The sequence below is a fragment of the Natrix helvetica genome, assembly GCF_964273705.1.
Source record: "Natrix helvetica genome assembly, chromosome: 1".
Classification (NCBI taxonomy): Eukaryota; Metazoa; Chordata; class Lepidosauria; order Squamata; family Natricidae; genus Natrix; species Natrix helvetica.
The window spans coordinates 73,100,337-73,120,847 of NC_138548.1; the positions used below are offsets into that span (position 1 = coordinate 73,100,337).

The 20,511-nt window shown below is 39.5% G+C and overlaps 1 protein-coding gene across 3 annotated transcripts in view; it reads left to right on the forward strand.

Annotated features, from left to right (window-relative positions):
- The window catches only part of STARD9 (StAR related lipid transfer domain containing 9), a 98,952-nt gene that overhangs the window by 71,456 nt on the left and 6,985 nt on the right, over positions 1-20,511 (forward strand). For 2 of the 3 annotated variants that reach the window (XM_081967576.1, XM_081967577.1), the window contains exons 23-28: positions 2,257-11,979; positions 13,089-13,286; positions 15,257-15,441; positions 16,012-16,154; positions 16,551-16,659; positions 18,331-18,479. In XM_081967576.1, coding sequence (XP_081823702.1) covers positions 2,257-11,979; positions 13,089-13,286; positions 15,257-15,441; positions 16,012-16,154; positions 16,551-16,659; positions 18,331-18,479 — 10,507 coding nt within the window. Of the gene's footprint in view, positions 1-2,256; positions 11,980-13,088; positions 13,287-15,256; positions 15,442-16,011; positions 16,155-16,550; positions 16,660-18,330; positions 18,480-20,511 lie in introns of those variants that run through there. The other variant, XM_081967578.1, reaches the window with a different exon arrangement.

Here is a 20,511-nt window from a genome sequence, read left to right on the forward strand (position 1 = left end):
GTCTGCCAGCATCAAAAGCTGAGGGACCTCTACCATGAGCTCCACAACAAGGTCTGTTAGCTTAGGAAAGTATTCTGCCATGCTTCAATCTGGTGGACTCTCCCTCAATCAGCAGCAGTCATCCTTGGCTCTATAGTGCTTGCACATACGGCACAGGCCACTTGCATATTCTCTATTAACTGACAGCAGCCACCCCAACCTGGGAGTGTTCATGCTGTACCAGACTTTGTGGGCCACTTGCACACCCTCCCTTACCTGAAAGCAGTCACCTCTCGTCCTGCTGCATTAGCACTGCACCTCATGGGCCATTTGCGGGCCCTTCCTCACCCGTCAGAAGCCACCTCCAGTCCCACAACCCTTGTGCTACACTTCACATTGCACTTCATATACTTGCTGGCTTTCTTGCAAGCCACCTGGGACTTGCTCAATAGTTGCAATCCTTGCTTAATGATGGGAAGGGGGCATGCCAAGATTACTGTCACTAAGTGTGATTATTTTTATTTTATTTATTAGATTTGTATGCCGTCATTTTGTCTGGAGGTGACAGCAACCACATGGTTTAGCAACAGAAATTCTGGTCCCAATGACCGTTATTAACCAACGATTCCCTGTACCTTTTTAAAAACCCTAAAATCCTTTACATATTTCATTGGAGAGAAAATGTGCATATCTAGAAAAACCTCTGTTGAGACAAGCTCCTGTTAACACATGTCTGATCTCAGTTAGTGGGAGAATCTAAAGCAGGAAATAGCTAGCTCAACATTAACACAGTCTCCCAACCAGTAAATACCATGCTTTGTTGTGCAACATGACATTTCCTGACAGACTTCAAAAGCAATCCTACTTAAAGCATATTGCAGTGAAGTACACATAATCCTATCAGTGTAATAAAAATTACAAATGTTAATATGATATGGTATTTTTGAAACCATTTGTTTCTAGCTGTATGATGTCGCTTCAAGGTTTTATAGACTTTGTCTAAATCTTCACCATTAAGTACCTTCATTTTATCTATTTTGTGCCTCCTTCCACCCATCCCATCTATACTAACAGGAACTCTGATTAGTGAACAGAGATAAAAATGAAAAACAGTTTACAAAGTATTATAAGAAATCTATGAGAGCCTCATTAAATCTGTATACCAATTTATTGGACCCACCAACATTAGAGTTCCATTAACCTCTGAGTCCCAATGCCTGGGAGAATAGCCAGGTCTTCACGACCTTCTGGAAGGCCAACAAGTATGTCCATTTCTCAATGGGGATGCTGTTCCATGAGACAGATATCATGACAGAGAAAGCAGGTTCCTTAGGACCTCTCAAGTGACGCTGCTGCATTGATGGGACCTGGAGAAAGCTCCTTGGCCTGATCTTGTGGGACAAGCAGTAGGCATCAGGCATTCCCCAAGTAACCTGTCGCCATGCCACCAAGGATTTTAAAGGTGACAGCCAGCACTTAAAGGTAGACATTCTTGCAGGCAATGTAAAAGCATGAAATAAATTAACAGTTATTTGTATCTGATTAACAAAGGGCAATTTATGAAATGAGAAAAGTTTGTCTAATGAAAAAAAATCCTCACGGATATTCTGGGACAAATTATGCTTCTATATGAAAGATCCCTCCTTTTTTATTCTAATTATACAGAATTCTATATCTCAATTTCTTTTACTTCAGTGTTTCCTGAAATGAATAATTTAGGAAGACTTACGTAATAAATTCCAAATTGTGTGGTATGTAAAAATTCTATCAATGGTAGCAAATACTATTAAAAGATGAAAACCTCAAATGATATAATACAAAGTTGGGGGTGACATTTTTCAATGTAAAAGCCTCAATTCAAGATCAGAAATCCTCCAGACTTCATAAATCAACCCATAATGTGTTAAGATTACCTGGTTACACAAGCCATAGTCATTGAGAGCTTCTGAAATTTCTTACTGGTTCCAATAACTAAAATGAGCCCTTCTCCCGGAGTTCTTTTGTTCTTCATACAAATTGTTTGGGAATAAGAATTGAATATAGGAATGAAGATAATGCCACATTACTAATTTAGTGTACATATGTACATATTATTTTTGGTTAGATGACAAAGTCGCACTATAAACTGTTAGCATAGCTCTTCCTGGTTTCTTGTCTCAATCTGTCTAATCACAGAGCACTCTCTTAGTTCCTGTATAAATGTCTGTAAATTGCTTTTCAAATTCATAGCAAAGTATGGGAAACTTATTCTCAAATTGTTGGGTTTTTTTCCTACAGTATTTTCTTGAAGAGCAATCCCTCTCGGATATCTACCTCAGCACATAACTACGCATGCTCCATAATCAGTCCACCAAGGAAATCTCCATCTGCAGAATATTTTCCCAGAGCAGTCCAGGAACATTCCAGAAGAAATACTCACAAGGAAAAAGATGGATCTTTCTTAACCCAGAAACAGATAATCAAAAAACAGGATATCTATTTCAGAAATAAAGTAGTGGAAAATAACTGTAATAATACAGAAGTCATTTATCTTGATAGACATAAGCAAACAATGGAGAGATCAGATAATACCTTAAGACCAACCAGATCTAAAACCCAGAGATCAAAGGCCTGTACAACTGATCATTTTAAGGAAAAGCATGAACCTGAAACGAAGAAGGAAGGGTCTGAAATTAAAGAACTAGAATTAATTCAAGACTTAGAAAAGAATGCAGCTCAGGAAGCCGGTAGAAAATTTCAGGTGGATAAAAGAAAAAAGCACCAAAGTTCATTTCCTGGAAATTCTGTTAAGAAACTTAAAAAATCATCAATATATGGTAAACCATTTCTTCAACAACGGACCCAGACCCCAAAGAACTTTAAAAAGGGTTCAGTGGACATTCATTCATTAGAAAAGCACGAATTCTTACCTTCGGCAAGAAGCCTTAATAATCTAAATAGTCATGTATCACTTTGTCATGGAAAAAGAAGATGGCATAGTGCTGAAATGCTGAATGATAGAATCTCCAAAACGGTCCATGATCCACTGATCAGCTGGCAAGAAGGTGAGGATGTTGAGTTTTCTGACACAGATAGTAATTATTCTGTGGATTCCCTTTCATGTGCTACTTCAGAAGTCTTTACAGGACAATTGAGTCATCTGAAGGAATCAGCTCAAATAGACACTGTGGAATTAGAGGGTTCAGAAAGTGATGACAGCCAAATGTCACAAGACTCACTTACTGAAAAGGAAAACAAGGCCAAAAGCCAAGCTATGAATGAGTCTTCTAAAATACATCCAGAACCTATTAAGGTCTGCAAAGGCGAGCAGGATCAATCTCTCTCACAGTTAACAAGCACATCCATATCAGGCGATCTGACTATCAATGCAAGAAGCTTTTCTCTGGATAGTTTAGGTGATGCTGATGAGGTGTCAGATATTGCAGAGGAATCTAAACTAGATTCATATGATGAAGTGCCAGCAGAAGTTTTTTGGAAATTGCAAAACCTAAGCTCAGACTCTGTTGTGAGTGATGAACAGAACAAGCTTGAGCTCTGTAGCGAAAGTAGTGCATTGAGTCTCAATGCAAGTTCTTTTTACTTAGATGTCAATTCACAGTTTAGTTCCGTTTGTGATCAAACACCGAACAAAATGAAAATAAGTTTCTCAGGTCAAGATGGTTCAGCAGATCAAGGGTCACACACCGACGGTGAAAATCTTCCAGTTTTGACAGATGCTTGGCTGTCCAACAATTTGAAAAATCAAAAGAATACACCTATAATAACTGTTCCTTCATCTCAAGACCATTCAGAAGTTTGGGTTACTCGGATGTACCCTGCTAATAAATCGAGCTACTTGATAAAAAGGGATGATGTAAGACAATCAGCTGCTGAATTATCATTTGTTACTTGCTATAACAAACCCCATCAGATTTATCATGAGCCAAATAAGATTGAAATGCTAATTTCATCTACAGCACCATCAGTACCTTTACCAGAAACAAGGAAACATCTTGAAGTTGAAGCTACAGAAGACACATCATTGTTTTCTTTTTCAAGCAAAAATACATCATTTGGCCATATTTCCACATTTCCTACAAAACCGTGTTACAGTGAGGCTGCCTCTTTACCCACATCTAATTGTCAACAGCCACATAGTTTATCTGAAGCAGGATCCACCTGTGAATGGAAAGAAACATCCAGCTGTTTGAAACCAGTCCTAGAGTCTGTTTCTTCATCTTATTCAGAGATTTCCCAAGATCAAGATTTTAAAAACAATCTCTCAACATCTGTCCCAAATGCTCCTATTTTACAGAAAGAAGAAATTTATATAAATACTAATTTTAAAGAATGTCTTTTTAGAACAATTGAAAAGGGAGATGCCAATTCTGATTCAGATAGTAACACAAGAGACTCAAAAACAGTTGAGTCAAACCACATAGGTAAAGTGGCCCTTCACTCCAGTGACCAGTTTGCAACATTAATGCAGACCCCTGAAGCTGAAAAAGACAGTATGCAAGAGAGCAGGGATGTCCTGAGGGAATCTGCTTTAGAGGTTCCCTCATTTAGAGAAGTGAAAGAAGTACCCCGAGCTGAAGAATGGGATTCAGAAAATAAATCTGAATTGCAGACAAAAGGTTTAATGAACTCTTCAAACTTAAAAGTTGATTATTCTGGAAAAAATGTAAGTCAGAAAGCTTTCCCAACTTTTAATGCTGGAAATATGATGGAGAAGAGCAGCGAGAGGGACAAATGCAACCTGAATTCTGCTTCTAAGCCAGGAACACCTTTGTCTGTGGATTTTGTGATGGAAAAATCAGTGCACTTCAATGTAGATGGAAGTGAGAAAAAAACTAATACTTCACTTGATTGTTCTTGTGAAACAAGTGAAAAATTCACTCCACAGTTCAACTCAGATATGTGTTATGAAAACTTACCTAGAATTAAGGATGTTTGTCAGATGAGTACTTCTTTTATGGAAAATAATAGCAATCCTCCAGATCAGAAACACCCAGAAGTAGCTAATCGTCTTGTGTGTAACTCCATTCACTCTGGAAAAAACACAAGTTGTTGCACACCTGCAATAGGAGAGCAAAAAGAAACTCCAGATTTGCATTATTCATTTAATAAAAAAGATTGCTTGGGAGCAAGACTGCATTCTGGTCTATCCAGAAATAACACCGGAAATGACTCTAGAAGAACTTTGAGAGAAGACGGACTTTTATCAGTCACAGCTTCTCAAAACTTCTGCCTGTATATCAATGAAACGTCCAACAATCCAAAAGAGTCTGTTGAGAGAAAAATCCCTTGGAGGTCAGAGGGAAACCAAGCTGAATACAATAATACAATCATAAACTCTGAAGAACTCAATAAGCTAGTAATTAGTATCAATGAGCTGGAATGTGATATGTTAGAAATGAAACTTAATCAAAATAAACATTTACATGGTTACTATACACTTGAAGCATTAGAAAGCAGAGGAAACGCTGAAGCCTCTAATTTTATTCAGAGATCCAACAGTGATCATGAGAAATGTTGCCCAAACCAATCTATAATTGGAGCAGTAGAAGATGAAGAGAAGATCCAGCTCACTGATTCTAGTGAAGAAGATCTGTGTGCGTCAGAGCTAACAATGAAGGGTGAGAGTAACAACTGCGTACCCACTATTAATCATAATAGAATCCAAGAAAGAAAACAAAATATTTTTCCTGATGCTATAAAAGAAAGCTGTCAAAGCACAGAAGAGTTTTCTGACACATTTGACCAACTAGTTAAAAATGATATTGATACAGAAAATATCCATGGCTCTGAGGCATTTGTGACTGCAGTAACCATGAAATATAGGCAAGATACTAATTTAAGCTACAGTGCAGATAAAAATATGTATCATAACAATGAGATCTTTTCAAAAGAAATCTTAACAGAATATCCTAATGCTATTCAGGAAGATAAAGTTGATAGGGAAATAAACTATTCTGAAGGAGTAGATAAAGAACAAAGAGAGGCAAGAAAAAATGAGGAATGTGCAAATTCAAAATTAACTGGGTTACAACTTGCTGAAAATACCATTTTGCTGCAAGAAAATCAGACTCTATGTTTTACTGATTGTGGTAAGAGAATAAAATATGATCCTGCTGAAATACCAGAAATATACTTCACTGCTTCTAAATTGGAAGAACAAGGTGATGAACTTGATTTATCAGACATGTTTATTAATAGTATTGAAACACACAATGAGAAAGGATCAGCAAATCTTTGGAATCATGTGAGTGAAATACTGAAAGACAATAATGATAGTGCTAATTTAGGGGATAATAAAGGTGTCACTGAATGGTGTGGAATTAAAAAAGAGCTCAAACAAGTTAGTGATGTTAAAAGCATTAACGCACCTCAATCTTCCACAGATTATTCTCAGACTTCTATTTCAGAACACTGTGATAAGTTTGCTGGAAACAGTCTTGATGCTTATAAATCTATACGAAGGTGCTACCTTCCTAAGGAAAATGAGCCAGTGCATTTGATAAGTCCAGGACAACCATGTATACCTGAGGTTCAGTCTCAAACCATCCAGGCACAAACCATGCATACTTTCAAAGCAGAAAAGGAAAGGGGGTGTTTTAAAGAAAATAACACAAATCCAGAACAGGATATCTTCCAAGATCAAGTTTTACCAGCAAACATATGCAGTTACTGCTATTCAGATAGTGAGGCATCTTTAAATGAAGTATCAAAACAAAAAGAATTGCTACCTCGCATGTTTTCAAGGAATGGTGCCGATACTGTTGATAAGTTGATGCCAATTAACCAAAGAGATGCACCAGAAAATATAAATCAAGATTATGATTTAACTTCAGTAACTGTTAAAGGATTTTCCCATGATCCCACACAAAGTCTTTTGTTACAAACAGAAATGACACATGGAGAAAATAGAAACAGTGATACTAATACAACAAATGATCTTACACTGCCATTGAGAAATGATGTTTGCAATGAAGTACTTCAGTATTATGATGCAGAAATAAAGAGTAATGGGAAAGCTGAAACAATGTCTTCTGTTGACAAAGAGGAAATAGCTAAATCTGTAGATCATTTAATGTTAAATAAAACTTTAAATTATTCTGTGTCTGAGCAAAGTCCTAATAAGCAAGGCACATATTCCAAATTTATGGAAAGCCATACATCATTAGATTATGCTTCTGTTGACAACACACAAAACAATGTTTTCCCTCACAAAAGGTTGGACTCTTCTATAAAACACAATGTAGGTAACTTTCATGAAGAGTCTGAACAGTTGTTGAATTCATTCAATATACCTCCTAAAGAAAGTGCTACATTGGGCTTAATAATTACTGAAAAAAATGTCTTCACATCAGTATTCAGAGATGAGTTAGAAGAAACGACATATTCTTTTCAAGATTGTTTTGAGAATAGTGTCAGCCAGAAAGAGGTAGACTCATCAGTGCAGTATAATCAGGAAAATAAATGCCTTATTTCCACATGCGTCGAAAATGAATGCAAAGCCAATGTTGAAAAATGTAATGAATTCAGAGGATGCCAAACAGAAACGACAGAAAGTCTTGCATGCAGAACGTCTCATGATTTCTCTATAGAAAATAACACTGTAGCATCCTCTGAAGTTGGTGAAACTCTTTTAGGAAATTCTGACAAATTCATATGGGAAAATACTCATTGTATGAAAGACTATCGTTCTGGATGTAATATGAATACCTATATGTCTGGCTACTCTGCCAGACACTTGAATACACTAGTTACAGATGGTCTTTATTTTAAAGAGAGTAAGTTTCTTAACTCTGAAGTGTCTGATTGTCCTGCATCAAGTGCAGAGGATTATGCTTTATGTCAACAAGATAGCAAAATTGATGGGCATGGTGATTATATTGAAGAGATCTATGAAAATAAAAAACAAGATCAAAATGATTTCCCTGAATGTGTCTGCGACCAAGAAAATGCCTCTTTACAACCTGACATTTACACAACTAGAACAGAAACAAAATTACCAGAAAAAAACTTGCTTACTTCTCAACATGTTAATGAAAGGAGCAGCCATGAAACAGCACCTCCTAAATGTTCTGTGGAAGATTTTTCAGCTTGTATTTTATTTAAAGATGCCAGCCCCCCCAAATCCCAAGAGTGTTCCTCATGTTCTACATGTAGTTCATCTACCAACTCACAGCACAATTCTTCTTTGACTTCCAGTTTGTCAGCTACGTTTCAATTCCAAGAAAATAACTCGATTGGTCACCAGGATTTGCCAGATAGTTGTTTCTCATCTTCAGAAACATCTCTTAAAAGCAACACAAGTCTCAATGAGACTCTGATACCTGCTGCTTTAAACCCAGGTCCCTTAAACTGTCCCTCAATTACTGGCAGCCAATGGGAAGATTCTGAAATCCTTAACCCGCCATTGTGTACTTCAGAAACAATTATTTTTCATGCAGAAGGAAATGAATGTCTCCCATTATCTAACTGTCAAAGAAACTCTATTTTAGATTGCAGTGGGATACAACATTTTAAGTCTGAGAAAAAATGCCATGAGGTAACTGATTGTCCTGAACCCCCGAATATTATTTTACCACAAAAAGAATGCTTAAAAGATAGTGACAAAACTTTATACCACAATTTAAACACAAATCTTGGTTTACAAAGAGAGCAGAGTACACTATATTTAAATAGCAGCGTGGATGCAATAAATGTTTCTACTACAGAAATAGGTAACTCTCATACAACTGCATGTAAGATGATGAAGGCTGAGAGTGAAATTTTGATATCAGACGAACTGAACAATTCAAGGAAACATGACAGAATTCCTTCCAGATATTTCTCAATAAATGACTGTTTAACTTTGCAAGAAGAACCTGCACCGGCCATACAGAAGAATAAAAATAACATTTCCACTTCACAGAATGCAAAGAGAATGAAAAAAAATCCACAGTGGCCAGATTTGCAGAGTCATAGCTTATCAGCACCAGTGATTGCTACTTCTGTTGTCGAATGTGCTTCAGAAACGTCCCAAGTAGACATGTCTGTGCATCCAACTTCTAAGTCATTACAAGAATTAAATATGAGCATTGAGCCGCCCTCTCCAACTGAGGATGACATGTGCAGTACTAAAAGCTTATCAAAATTGAAGACAGAGAATGTCCCAAGTAATTCTAAACCCAGGTTTCAAAAGAAATCTTTTGAAGCCCAAGGAGACTATAAAGAACAATCTCAAGATATTCCTCCTTCAGATTCATTTCCAGTTCCTTGCCTAAAAGCTGTTGCTTACTCTACTGATAATCTTACAGATATAGAAGCAAATAAATGCTCAAGTAGCATTACTCCACTGCATGATTATATAAACAAAAATAAAGAACCGAGATATCAATTGGAGGCAACAAATGAACTAGATAAAGATAATAATGATTCAATGCACTTTAATTCGAGTGATATAAACCCTTACATACACCCATGGCAGCAAGATGAATGTTGTAAGATGGGTTGGAAACAATATGTATTTGGAAGTGCAAGTGATGTTTCCGGCAATCCTCCTCCACTGAGCTTGGATAATCAAACTGTTATAAGATGTTCCAGTGTGGATAATGGTTTGAACTCTCAAAATTCTCCATTCCATTCTCATCTCAGTTCATATGCTATGGCAAGAATGTTGTCCAGCACCCTTAGTAGTACCGAAGATCTCCAAAGGTGGGATGTTGCAAGAGAAAGTTTTGATTCTACGCATTCTGATGGAAATGACAAACGTGATACAAATATTTCTCAGGATGAACTTGAAAACACACCAGAAAATTGCATTTCCGGTTGTGAAAATGTTCTTCCAGATATGAGATGCACTCAACAATCTGAAAATACTTCCACACCAGTTGATGAAATTGTTCTATTCTACCCCACTAAAACAAATTTATCATATAATAAACAGCAAGAAATAGTTATTTGTGATCGGGAAACACAGACAGAGGCTCCAGCAAAGCATAAGAGACAGAAGAGACATCGCAGAAGCTATACAGACCTACCTGCAAGAAAACCTGAGCCAAGCAACAGTTCATTTCAAGAATCTTCTTCTTGGTCAAGCGTGCAGAACATTTCCATGCATCTTTCACAGCTTCTTCACAACACCTCTGAGCTGCTTGGAAATTTGTCCTTTCAAAAAATAAAGGATGACAAATCAAATTACCATAAAGCAGTTGAACAGAGAACAAGCTTTGGGATGTTTGATCGCCATACTCAAACAACCGAAGACATAGGCATTCAAACTGATATTTTAGGACATCCTCGAAATACAATTGAGGACAGACAAATTAATGCTAATATGAAAACTGAGCTAGTGAAATCTCAGGAAGTAAATGTTATTGTGAAGCTAGTACATCCAGATACTATAACTCTACCTAAGGAAAGAACATCAAAAACCAAAGGAAAGGAATTGCTGAGTATGCCTGACATAAGAAGTCATGATGTTGATACTCAAGGACATTATTATATGCCTCAATCTACTTTAGGTATACATTCCAATTCTTCCTCAGAAGTGCCTAAAACACCATTAACTATTTCATCAACACCTGCTTTCAATAGTCCCAAAGTATATCCAACTGCACCCCCATTATATAATTCTAGACTTAAGTCTTCAGCTTCTGCTGTTAGTAGTCCTGCTTCTTGTACCTCTCTGTCTTCCAACTGTTACTTTCAAGATAAGAATCCTATTGATAAAACTGGCATTTCAGAAAGAAGGCAACTGTATGCGAAAAACAACTTGCTGGTTGACAGAGCTTCTTCCCCTATTTTGATACTAAGTGCAAGTCCAGCCAACCAGCAAACTACATCAGAGATTTCAACTAGTTTTTCCAAAGCATCAGCTGGGAAACAGGTGAAAAGTACTGATAATTCAGGAACTGATTTTAAGAAAAAGGACTCAGATCTACAGTATAATAGGTGTTCTTGGGAATCATGTCTTGATACTTGTTCACATGCTGAGATAGACAGTGAGTCTACCACACTTAGAGAGAGCAAGGATGTTCATAAAAGATCTGGAAATGGTTTGGATAAAAACATGACCAAAGTGCTTTCCAAAAAAGGTACTTCAAAACAAAAGCAAAGCTTGACCATTGACACACATACTGCAGTTCACACTGAAAGACTTTATCACTCAAGCAGTACTTTAGAACTTTCTAGCCATGGGGAATATATAATTGATGATCATGGAGAAACCCTTCCCACAGAACATTCATTTCGTCAGACACGAGCCATGAGAAGGGCAAGAAATGTCTCGGGAGAAATTAAAAGTGGAAACTCCATTAGAAATTCAGAATGTTTACCATCTAAGAGGTCTTTACCAAAATCTTTAAATGAGCTTCATACCTCTTCTTGTGTAAAATCTGAAGAAACTCATGAATGTGTTCTTGATTCTTCTCAACCATGCCCCCATAATTGGAGAAATGAGAAGGGTGGTTCTGTACTCAGGTCAGAAATGAGTGACATGCAAGACGATAATGATGTTGATGAAGAGGATGATGACGATGATACAAAAACAGGATCTGATATTGATAGTGTATGCAATACTGAAATCTTGCTAAAGGGAAACACTTCGTTGGTAAAGGCCCACAGACATCGAAGTTACAGTCTTCGTGACCTGCCCATGCACAACAAATTCAGCAATTGGTGTGGTGTGAAGGGTGCTCCTCACTCTTCCTTAACTAGCCTGACATTGAGTGCTAGCGATATCCACAACCAGACAGGAGGGAAATCGGTTAACAGAAGAACCACTGAAATAGAAGAGAGTTTTCTACTTAGTGAAAGGAGAGCCAGAGAGATTGAGAGACTAAGAAGAGAGCGTGCTCAGGTTATGTCTGGAATACATTTAGAGATGAGTCAGCAACCTCTTACTGTGGAACTCACGGAAGCAAAGCTAACCTATGGGATTGGTGAAACCGATGCACAACTCAGGATTCTTCAGAATATAGTGGGTGAGGAATTGACAGCAATGCCCATAAAGCAGCAGCTTTACGAAAGGTAACTATTTTCGCAACATTACAGATTGGCTAAATACAAGCAAGAGTTTGACATACAGGTAGTCCCCGACTAACGAGCACAATTGTGCTCAAAATTTCTTTGCTAAGCAAAACCGTTGTTAAAGGAGTTTTGGCCCCATTTTATGACCTTTCTTGACATGGTTGTCAATCACTACAGTTGTTAAATTAGTAACACCGTCATTACGTGAATCTGGCTTACCCATTGATTCTGCTTGTCAAAAAGTTGCAAAAGGTGAACCCATGATCTTGGAACACTGCAGTTGTCATAAGTATGAGTCAGTTTCCAAGTGTCTGGATTTTAATCATGTGACCATGGGGATCCTGCAATGGTTGAAATGTGAACCCCGCAGTCATAGATCACTTTTTTCAATGCTGTTTTAATTTTGAATAGTCACTAAACAATTAGTTGTAAGTCGAGGACTACCTGTACCACCAACAACAGAAGAAAAATAGAATATTGTAGAACAGAAGTAGGTATTTGGAAAGTTGAGCAGCTGCTGTTAATCGTATCTTCCAAAGAGCCTTCCCTCTTGGTAATGTGTAATGAGTTTTTCCCAGAATCATAAATCAGGAGGAGTACTGACAGCTGCTATTAAAAGGCACAAGCTTTTGTGAACTTAATACATTTATACTATCAACTTCTTACTGACAACCAATGATAGGGAAGAGAGAAGAGAGAAGGGAAGGAGAGGAGGAAAACCTGAAGTATAATATTATCGGAACATGTTCAAATATTACTCAGCATTAGCATATAACCTCTAACCTAGTAGTTAGAGTAAGACAGTGGCAGAGGATTCTGTGTTATCCTTCTGTCTGGTAAATTAGGGATTATATATTCTAGTAACATTGGAAATAATATAGCTATAAAACACTTCAGCAAAGGGCAGCCCAAGGCATCCAAAAGTAGAAATAATGTGCATTAAACATAGCAAATTTATTTCAGACAGGTTCAACCTGCGTATTAGACAAGGTTATATTCCGTCCATCTGATATGTTATCATCTCCCTTCTATCAATCTTGTAAAAATTTTAAAGTTTAAAAAAATACAACATATTTTTAAATATCCCTTTCCCCCCATTTTCATAATAGGCACAAGAAATCAATTGAAATTTTAAGGAAACAGAGAGAAGAGAGACTTCAGTGCTTCAGAAGGAGTCGCAGTCTTAGTCCACAAAAGCATCTGAATTTTTTGCAAACCCTGGACAGTAACCAGAGAGAAATAGATCTGCCCAGCCGACGCCGTGAATACCTCCAACAGTTGAGACGAGATGTTGTAGAAAATACAAGGTATTTTATTATTTATTTATTATTTATTTATTTTACTGTGCTTCTAGACCGCCCCCTCTCCCAAAAGGGACTCGGGGCGGTGTACAGTCCATGCAAAGAATACATCAAAATACAATAAATAGAAGAATTAAATATGTACAGTTAAATATGGAGGAGGTTAAAAATAGAATTAAAAAGAACTGTACAGTTAGCCAGTATATATAAATATAATTTTAAAACCCCTAAGAACCACACAAATTAAATTAAAAACAATACCCCTAAAATAACCAGTTAATAGTACGTCTACCAGGAGGTAACAGTTGTAATTATGCCAGGCCCGCTAGTCGGAACAGGTGAGTCTTCAATTTTTGCCAGAAGGAGCGGAGGTCAGAGGTGGTTCTGATGTCGGGGGGGAGGTCATTCCAGAGGGTTGGGCCCATCACAGAGAAGGCCCTACTCCTTGGTGTCGCCCGTTGGCATTGCCTAGTGGACGGCACCAGGAGAAGCCCCTCCCTGTGTGAGCGAATTGGCCGCAGGGATGTGTGTGGGAGGATGCGATCCCGCAAGTAACTAGGTCCTGTGCCATGGAGCGCTTTAAAGATGGTAATCAGGACCTTGAAACGCACCCGAAAAACCACAGGTAGCCAGTGCAGCTCGCGCAGGAGAGGTGTTACGTGGGAGTACCTAGTACTCCCCATCACAGCCCACGCGGCTGCGTTCTGAACTAACTGCAGTCTCCGGGCGCATCCCAAGGGCAGCCCCATGTAGAGAGCGTTGCAGTAGTCCAGGCGGGACGTCACCAGCGCATGAGTGATCGTGCGCAGGGCATCCCGGTCCAGTAGGGGGCGCAATTGGCGCACCAGGCGAACCTGGTGGAACGCCCCCCTTGCCACGGCTGCCACATGGTCATCCATTGACAGCCGGGCATCAAGGAGGACGCCCAAATTGCGCGCCCGTTCCACAGGGGGCAATTGTTCGCCCCCTATGGCCAGCGATGGAATCAGCTGGCTGAACCGAGGTGCCGGTAGCCACAGCCACTCAGTCTTGGAGGGGTTGAGTTTGAGTCTGTTGTCCCCCATCCAGACCCCGACGGCTTCCAAACACCGGGACATCACTTCGACAGCCTCGTATGGTAGGGTGGCCCAGGGCCATTTAGAAGGATCTAGGACAACTCACCGACAGCCAGGTTGGTGTGGAGGGGGGGGACAGATGCGTGGGCACAGGGTGGGTGCAATTGGGCGAGCATGACCAGGTCAGCATGGACGAATGGGCGTGATTGGGTCAGCATGGATGACTTGGCATGGATGACTCGGATGGCACAGATAGGTGGGCATAGGTTGGCACAGCTGATTGAGCACAATCAGACTGGCACAGAACAAGTCACCCTGGCCAACTAGATATCGGGACAGTTTGGTGCCCCATTAGAAGAAACATCAGCCCCTAATATGCTGGCCGACAGGAATGTGGGGACGGGGACAACTCGTGGTGAGAGGAAACTTTGTCGCAGGACAATTCAGACAGTTGAATTGCCATTGAAGATATACTTCCACTCCCACCAGAAGGAACATTGTTCCAGTCTGGGCCCAAGGCATGATGAAGCTACGGAGCTCATAATTAGGGCTGGCTTCCCTGGCAGGTGTCTTTCCACCTCCCAGGATGGGAAGTGCAGCCTGGCGAGCACTTGGACTGCATGCCATGACAAGCCTCTGTCCACATCCAGATTGTAGCCTTGTCACTGCCAATCTAGGAATGCCTGCAGCTTCCCAACCATCAATAAAATGGTCTTCATCCTGCAATGATGCTTATCAGTTTAGGCTGATAATAGTCCCTGCTTTAATTCTTTCCTACATTCAGAATTAATTCTCATTCTAACATTTACTATTCTTAACCAACAGAATTATTCTTTATTTGTAAAAGCATTCATAGTGTCATAAAAACTTACAATGTGACTTACAAATCAATACACAGAATACCATAATGACATTTTTAAGGGTTCAGGAGCCAAAAATCAGGATCCGACATCCTTCAGAGATTGAACAGCTGCTTCGAGAATATCAGAAAGCACAAGAAGAAACTAAAACTGAAATTGCACGAGCGAGGGACAAGCTCCGGGAAAGAGCTGAGCAAGAAAAGAAGCGCATTCGAGAACAAATATATTCTCAGCTGCAGAAGGCGAGTGTTAAAATTATTTCAGCCAGTTTTCACAGTTTGTGTTAATTTAAAGCTGCATCTTATGATCTGGGCATGCCTGAAGGTACATCATGTACCAACTTTTTTTGTACATTATGTGATAGAATCCTTTGTAGCTGAATGCGTGAAATATAATTCTTTGCAAGACACTTTAAAGATAGTCAGTCACATCTGTCCTAATTTATGTTCTAAGTTTGAGGTAGCTCCACTACTAGAAAAAATTGAAAGAAGAGGAAAGAATGCAGCAATTCTAACTCAAATGGGGTGTGTAAATCCTTAAAAATTTCTTGAAGATTTCAATTACTAAACATTTGCATCCAGGTATGATTCTTAGGTCACTCATTTTAAAAGACAATACCATTTAGAAGACATTATCATTCACCTGTTTTGTTTATCTTTTGAACAAAAACTACAAGCAGAACAAATGAAGCAGTGAATATTAAAATGAAATAGATATAAAATAAATGACTACTTGAAATAGTATGAATAAGCTTTAAACAAGCCTGTTTTACAGCATTTCTGAATATTGATGTATTTATTTATTTATTATAGGAAGAAACTAAGCTGAAGACTCTTGTAAGCACAAGCACTTTACACACAGATTCCACCCTTAGTTTGTCTTCAGGACCAACTTCTGGATACAACAGTAGTAACACAGCTACTTATTCTGCTAGTATTCTTAGCAAACAAGGAGCCCAGGTAATTGTAATTTCTCTTCTTCAAAATAATTAAAACAAGGGAATTGTTATGATATATTATTTAATGTAATACGTTTGATTTAGCCTGGCCATAAGCTTAGTTGGATGGGATAAATAATACTGTGTATTGAGCAGGTAATTGACAGTATGGTGATAAAAAAATTCATATCATTCTCTCTCAGTGATGATTTCTATGAGGCTCATGCATATTTCTCTTCTCCTATTGCTTTCAACCAATAGAGATCTCCATGATTCTAAATTCATACTGTCATCCATCAAAACCCAACATCAGAGCAAAGCTCACAGTCTGTTATGATTGGGGTAGTATAAATGCTCAATAAAACAAAATTAATAAATAATCACATATTACTTTCTCCCCCCCCCCCCCATATATTAGCTTTGTGCCGAAGATGTGGAACATTCAGCAGAAGATGCAAGAGGACGCTCAGCTATTAGTAACCATCACCTTTGCATACTCAAACAAACGCAAAAGGGATCTGCTAGTGGTGAGGGCTGGATAAATCATTGGATGATGAGTTCTGTATCAAATATGTTCAGGATGTTTCACGTATTGAAAAAAAATACTACTGTATACTAAAAGAGAATATATGTTGATCTAGATCAGTGATAGCTAACCTTTTTGTTGTCGTGTGCTGAAAGTGCCCCCCCCCGCCCACCATCCATGCACTACGCCCCCCGTTCATGCGCCCTGCCCCCTGTGCATACGCTCCACGCCCCCACTCACCCATTTTTGGTTTCCAGATTGGTGCAGGAGGCTTTCCAGGCCCAAAATGGGGCTGGGGGAGGCCTCGTGTGGTACCCCATGCCCAGTTTTGGGTCTGGAAGGCCGCTTGCACCAAGCTGGAAGCCATCCCCTGCATGCACCCCACCCCCTGCGCATGTGCAGCAAAGACCCGAAGACCAGCTGGCCAGTGGGAAGCAGCGCACGTGTGTGGTGGAGCTGGCCTGGAGCGATGGCTGGCGTGCCCGCAGAGATGGCTGTGTGTGCCACAGGTTTGCCGTCCTGGGTCTAGATTGAACTGTGGAGTCCTTGATGCCCTCTGAGCTTGGTTGTTTGCTTGTAGACATTTCATTGCTTAACTACGTAATATCATAGTGCTAATGAGTGTGGGGCAGCTCGTCTCCCTCTTATGTTCACTACACTGATAATGTTATCTGATCAAATAATGAAATACCTGCAAGCAAACAGCTAAGCTCAGAGAACATCAAGGACTCCACAGTACACTAAAAGAATAGTGTACTGTGTACACTATTATAGTGTAAGTGTTTTAGTGTATTGTGAATTATTTCACAATACACTAAAACAATTAATCAGTGGAACAGAAATTGCCTCCAGAAGTTGTGAATGCCCCAACACTGGAAGTCTTTAAGAAGATGTTGGATAGCCATTTGTCTGAAACGGTATAGGGTTTCCTGCCTAGGCAGGGGATTGGACTAGAAGACCTCCAAGGTCCCTTCCAACTCTGCTATTGTATTGTATTGTAATAGGGTTATTTCAAATGTTCTCAGGAAGTCTCCCATTTTTTCCAGAGCACATTAAACACCCTTTCTTCATCATTTGCTTGGGAAGATTGTATCCTGCCCAGACTTCTCTGTGCGGAAATAATAATTCATAACTGTACCAAGCCATTAGCTTTTCCCTCTGTGCTGACAGTGAACAAAATAGGAGGGCTGGATAGAATATATTTTCAAATCAACCAATTCCTTCTCACAATTGGTCTTCGCATATTTGACTTTCTGCAGCCTTGAGAATTTCAGCACAATAAGTTCATCTTGGTTTAATTTTAAATTTATTTTTAAAAGCTCTAGTTTTTAACGAGTTTTAGGAAGTGGCCAGTTTCTGAAATAGTGGCAACAGAAACTGTTGGCTTAAAATGCTTATTGTAATGAGTGTGGATCACAAATGAAATAAAGTTCTTTTGTGAGTGGAAGTCTTTCAGCTCTTCTTCACTAAACTGATCTGAAGAATTTGGATTATGAATGTTGGCGTGTTATTTTCAAACTGTTTTAGAAAATCACCTGTTATGGGAAGCAGAATGTTGTGATCCACTAAAGCGATCTGATTTTAATCATTTGCCCAATTTTGTACATCCTGTAAATGGGTGGCTCAAGTCAGATCTGTGGTGTAGGCTCCTTATTTATCTCATCTGTTACAGAGACTTTTCCTATGACTTCTTCATCTGTGGAGAAGAGCAGCCTGAGGTACCCTCATAGCCTAATTATTTCACCTAGCACCTTTTCAGCTTCTTCGGTGAAAGGATATGAAGATTTGTCCAAACATGTCTTGGCTACTGCTACTGCTGAGGTGAGTAGATAAGCATGTTGAACACAAATGGCTGTCACAAATGTAGCAAGAACAGTCTGGTTATCTGCTTATCGGGATGGGGGTGGGTGGGTTAGGCTGTTCCAAAGGAGGAAGATCATCATCCAGAAAGTTAAATCATGGGGTTTCTGAAGATGGATTTTCCTTGGTGGTAGGACATTCAATAAAATAGATTGGCAGTCTCAACCTGAAGGAGATAGTCATGGAGAAATCTTAAGTTTGAGCCATGCATTGGGAGCTATCTGGCAGCCAATTCAACTCTCATAGTAGCATCATTTCATGGGTAACCTCTTTGTGCCTGTAACTGAAGCTTCTGGAAGGTCTTCAAGAGCAATCTCATGCAGACCGATGTGCAGTAATCCAGCCACTAAATGACAGGGTTGAAAGGGCTCCTGCACAAAATGTGATTATGCAAAAACCTCATTGACCACAGCCATCACATGCCATTCAAACAGGAGCTCTGTGTGTGTGTGTGTGTGTGTGTGTTTTCCAAGCCAGATTCCAAAAGCCTCCAGGCACTAGGTGAGGACATGGATTACCTTTTCTTCCTGGCTCAGGATAGAGATATATAGATAGCCCTCGACCTATACCCACAGTTGGGACAAGAATTTTGGTCATAAGTCATGATAATCATAAGTGAACCTGATTTTAGAGCTATTTTTACAGTGGTTGTTAAGTGAATCAGGAAGTCATAAATCCATTCACCCAACAGAAACCAGCTAAAAATGCCACAAATTGTAGTCACATGACTGCAGAATACTGTAACCAGCTAGTAAATGTGAGCTAGTTACCAAGAGGCTGAATGGTGGTGGGGGAGGGGGGTGGCCTAAGATTTTACAATGACTGGAAATGCTTTATGGGCTGTAAAACAGAGTTTCCAAGGCTTTCATAATTTTCAACGATCTTTAAATGACTGGCCATAAGTCAAGGAATACCTGTATAGTTGAATATTATCTGCGTATTGATGAAACCTATCCCATGCTGGGTGGATTCATGTAGATGTTAAACAGAAAGAAAAGAGGGGTGGAGCCCTGTGGCATTCCATAAAAGATTGTCCAAGGCTTGACCTCTCCCCATTAACATCTGCCTATCAAGGAGGACAACCACCAAAGAACAATAGCCCAACTCTCTTAATAATTCCAGAGAGATAATATGGTCACGGCGCATGTAAGAGCAGCTGGCTGGTGTGCATTGGAAACCGGAAGAGCACTGGGCAACGGCTAGCGTGCCCGGAGAGATGGCTCTGCATGCCAGAGGTTCGCCATCATGGCACTACACTTTGCAAAATGAACACAACACTGAATAAACAAACAAAAGCAAAAAAACTATTACAGATGAACCCTTCCAATGACAAAGAAGAGCCTGTTAATAGATTCCAGGACCCCTTTCATATAGCAAGAATTTTTCCTGGTTCTATTACTCTACAGAATGGAAAGCAGAAGATTGTTTCGGGGGGGGGGGGGTTCCCTCTGTAGCCCAACTACAAGGCATACTGGACTGTTCCCTTGGGAAAATAAATGAGGCAGAGTAAGGAGAAGATAGAAGTCCTTAATTATGTATTAGGTGACCAGATTAGCATTTAAAAGTCATAGGAGAAAGGAAATCAGGATTCCAGCCAGCAGTAACAACAACATGCCCACATGTGGCTGGAATACAGTTGTAGCAAAGATGCAAAGAATAGCTCAGATTAATCCATAATATATTTTAACAAAAAATTCCAATTTGCCCCTAGCTCCACCTAGTTTTCTCTAGACTATTACATTTATTCTGTATCGCCAATCCTTCTTTTCAGGATTTGGGTGCCTAGACTTTAGCTGGCAAAAGCTGGTGCCTTCTCTGTACAATCGAACAGTCAGTTTGCTTTGGTCTTGTCAATTAATCATGGTCTAGTGCAGCAGTGATGGTAAATCTATGATACATGTGTCAAAGGTGACACGCCATGACATTTTGGGTGACACGGCAATGTTCGGCAACACGCAACGAATATTCTCAAAAACAAGTGCCATTCTTGTAG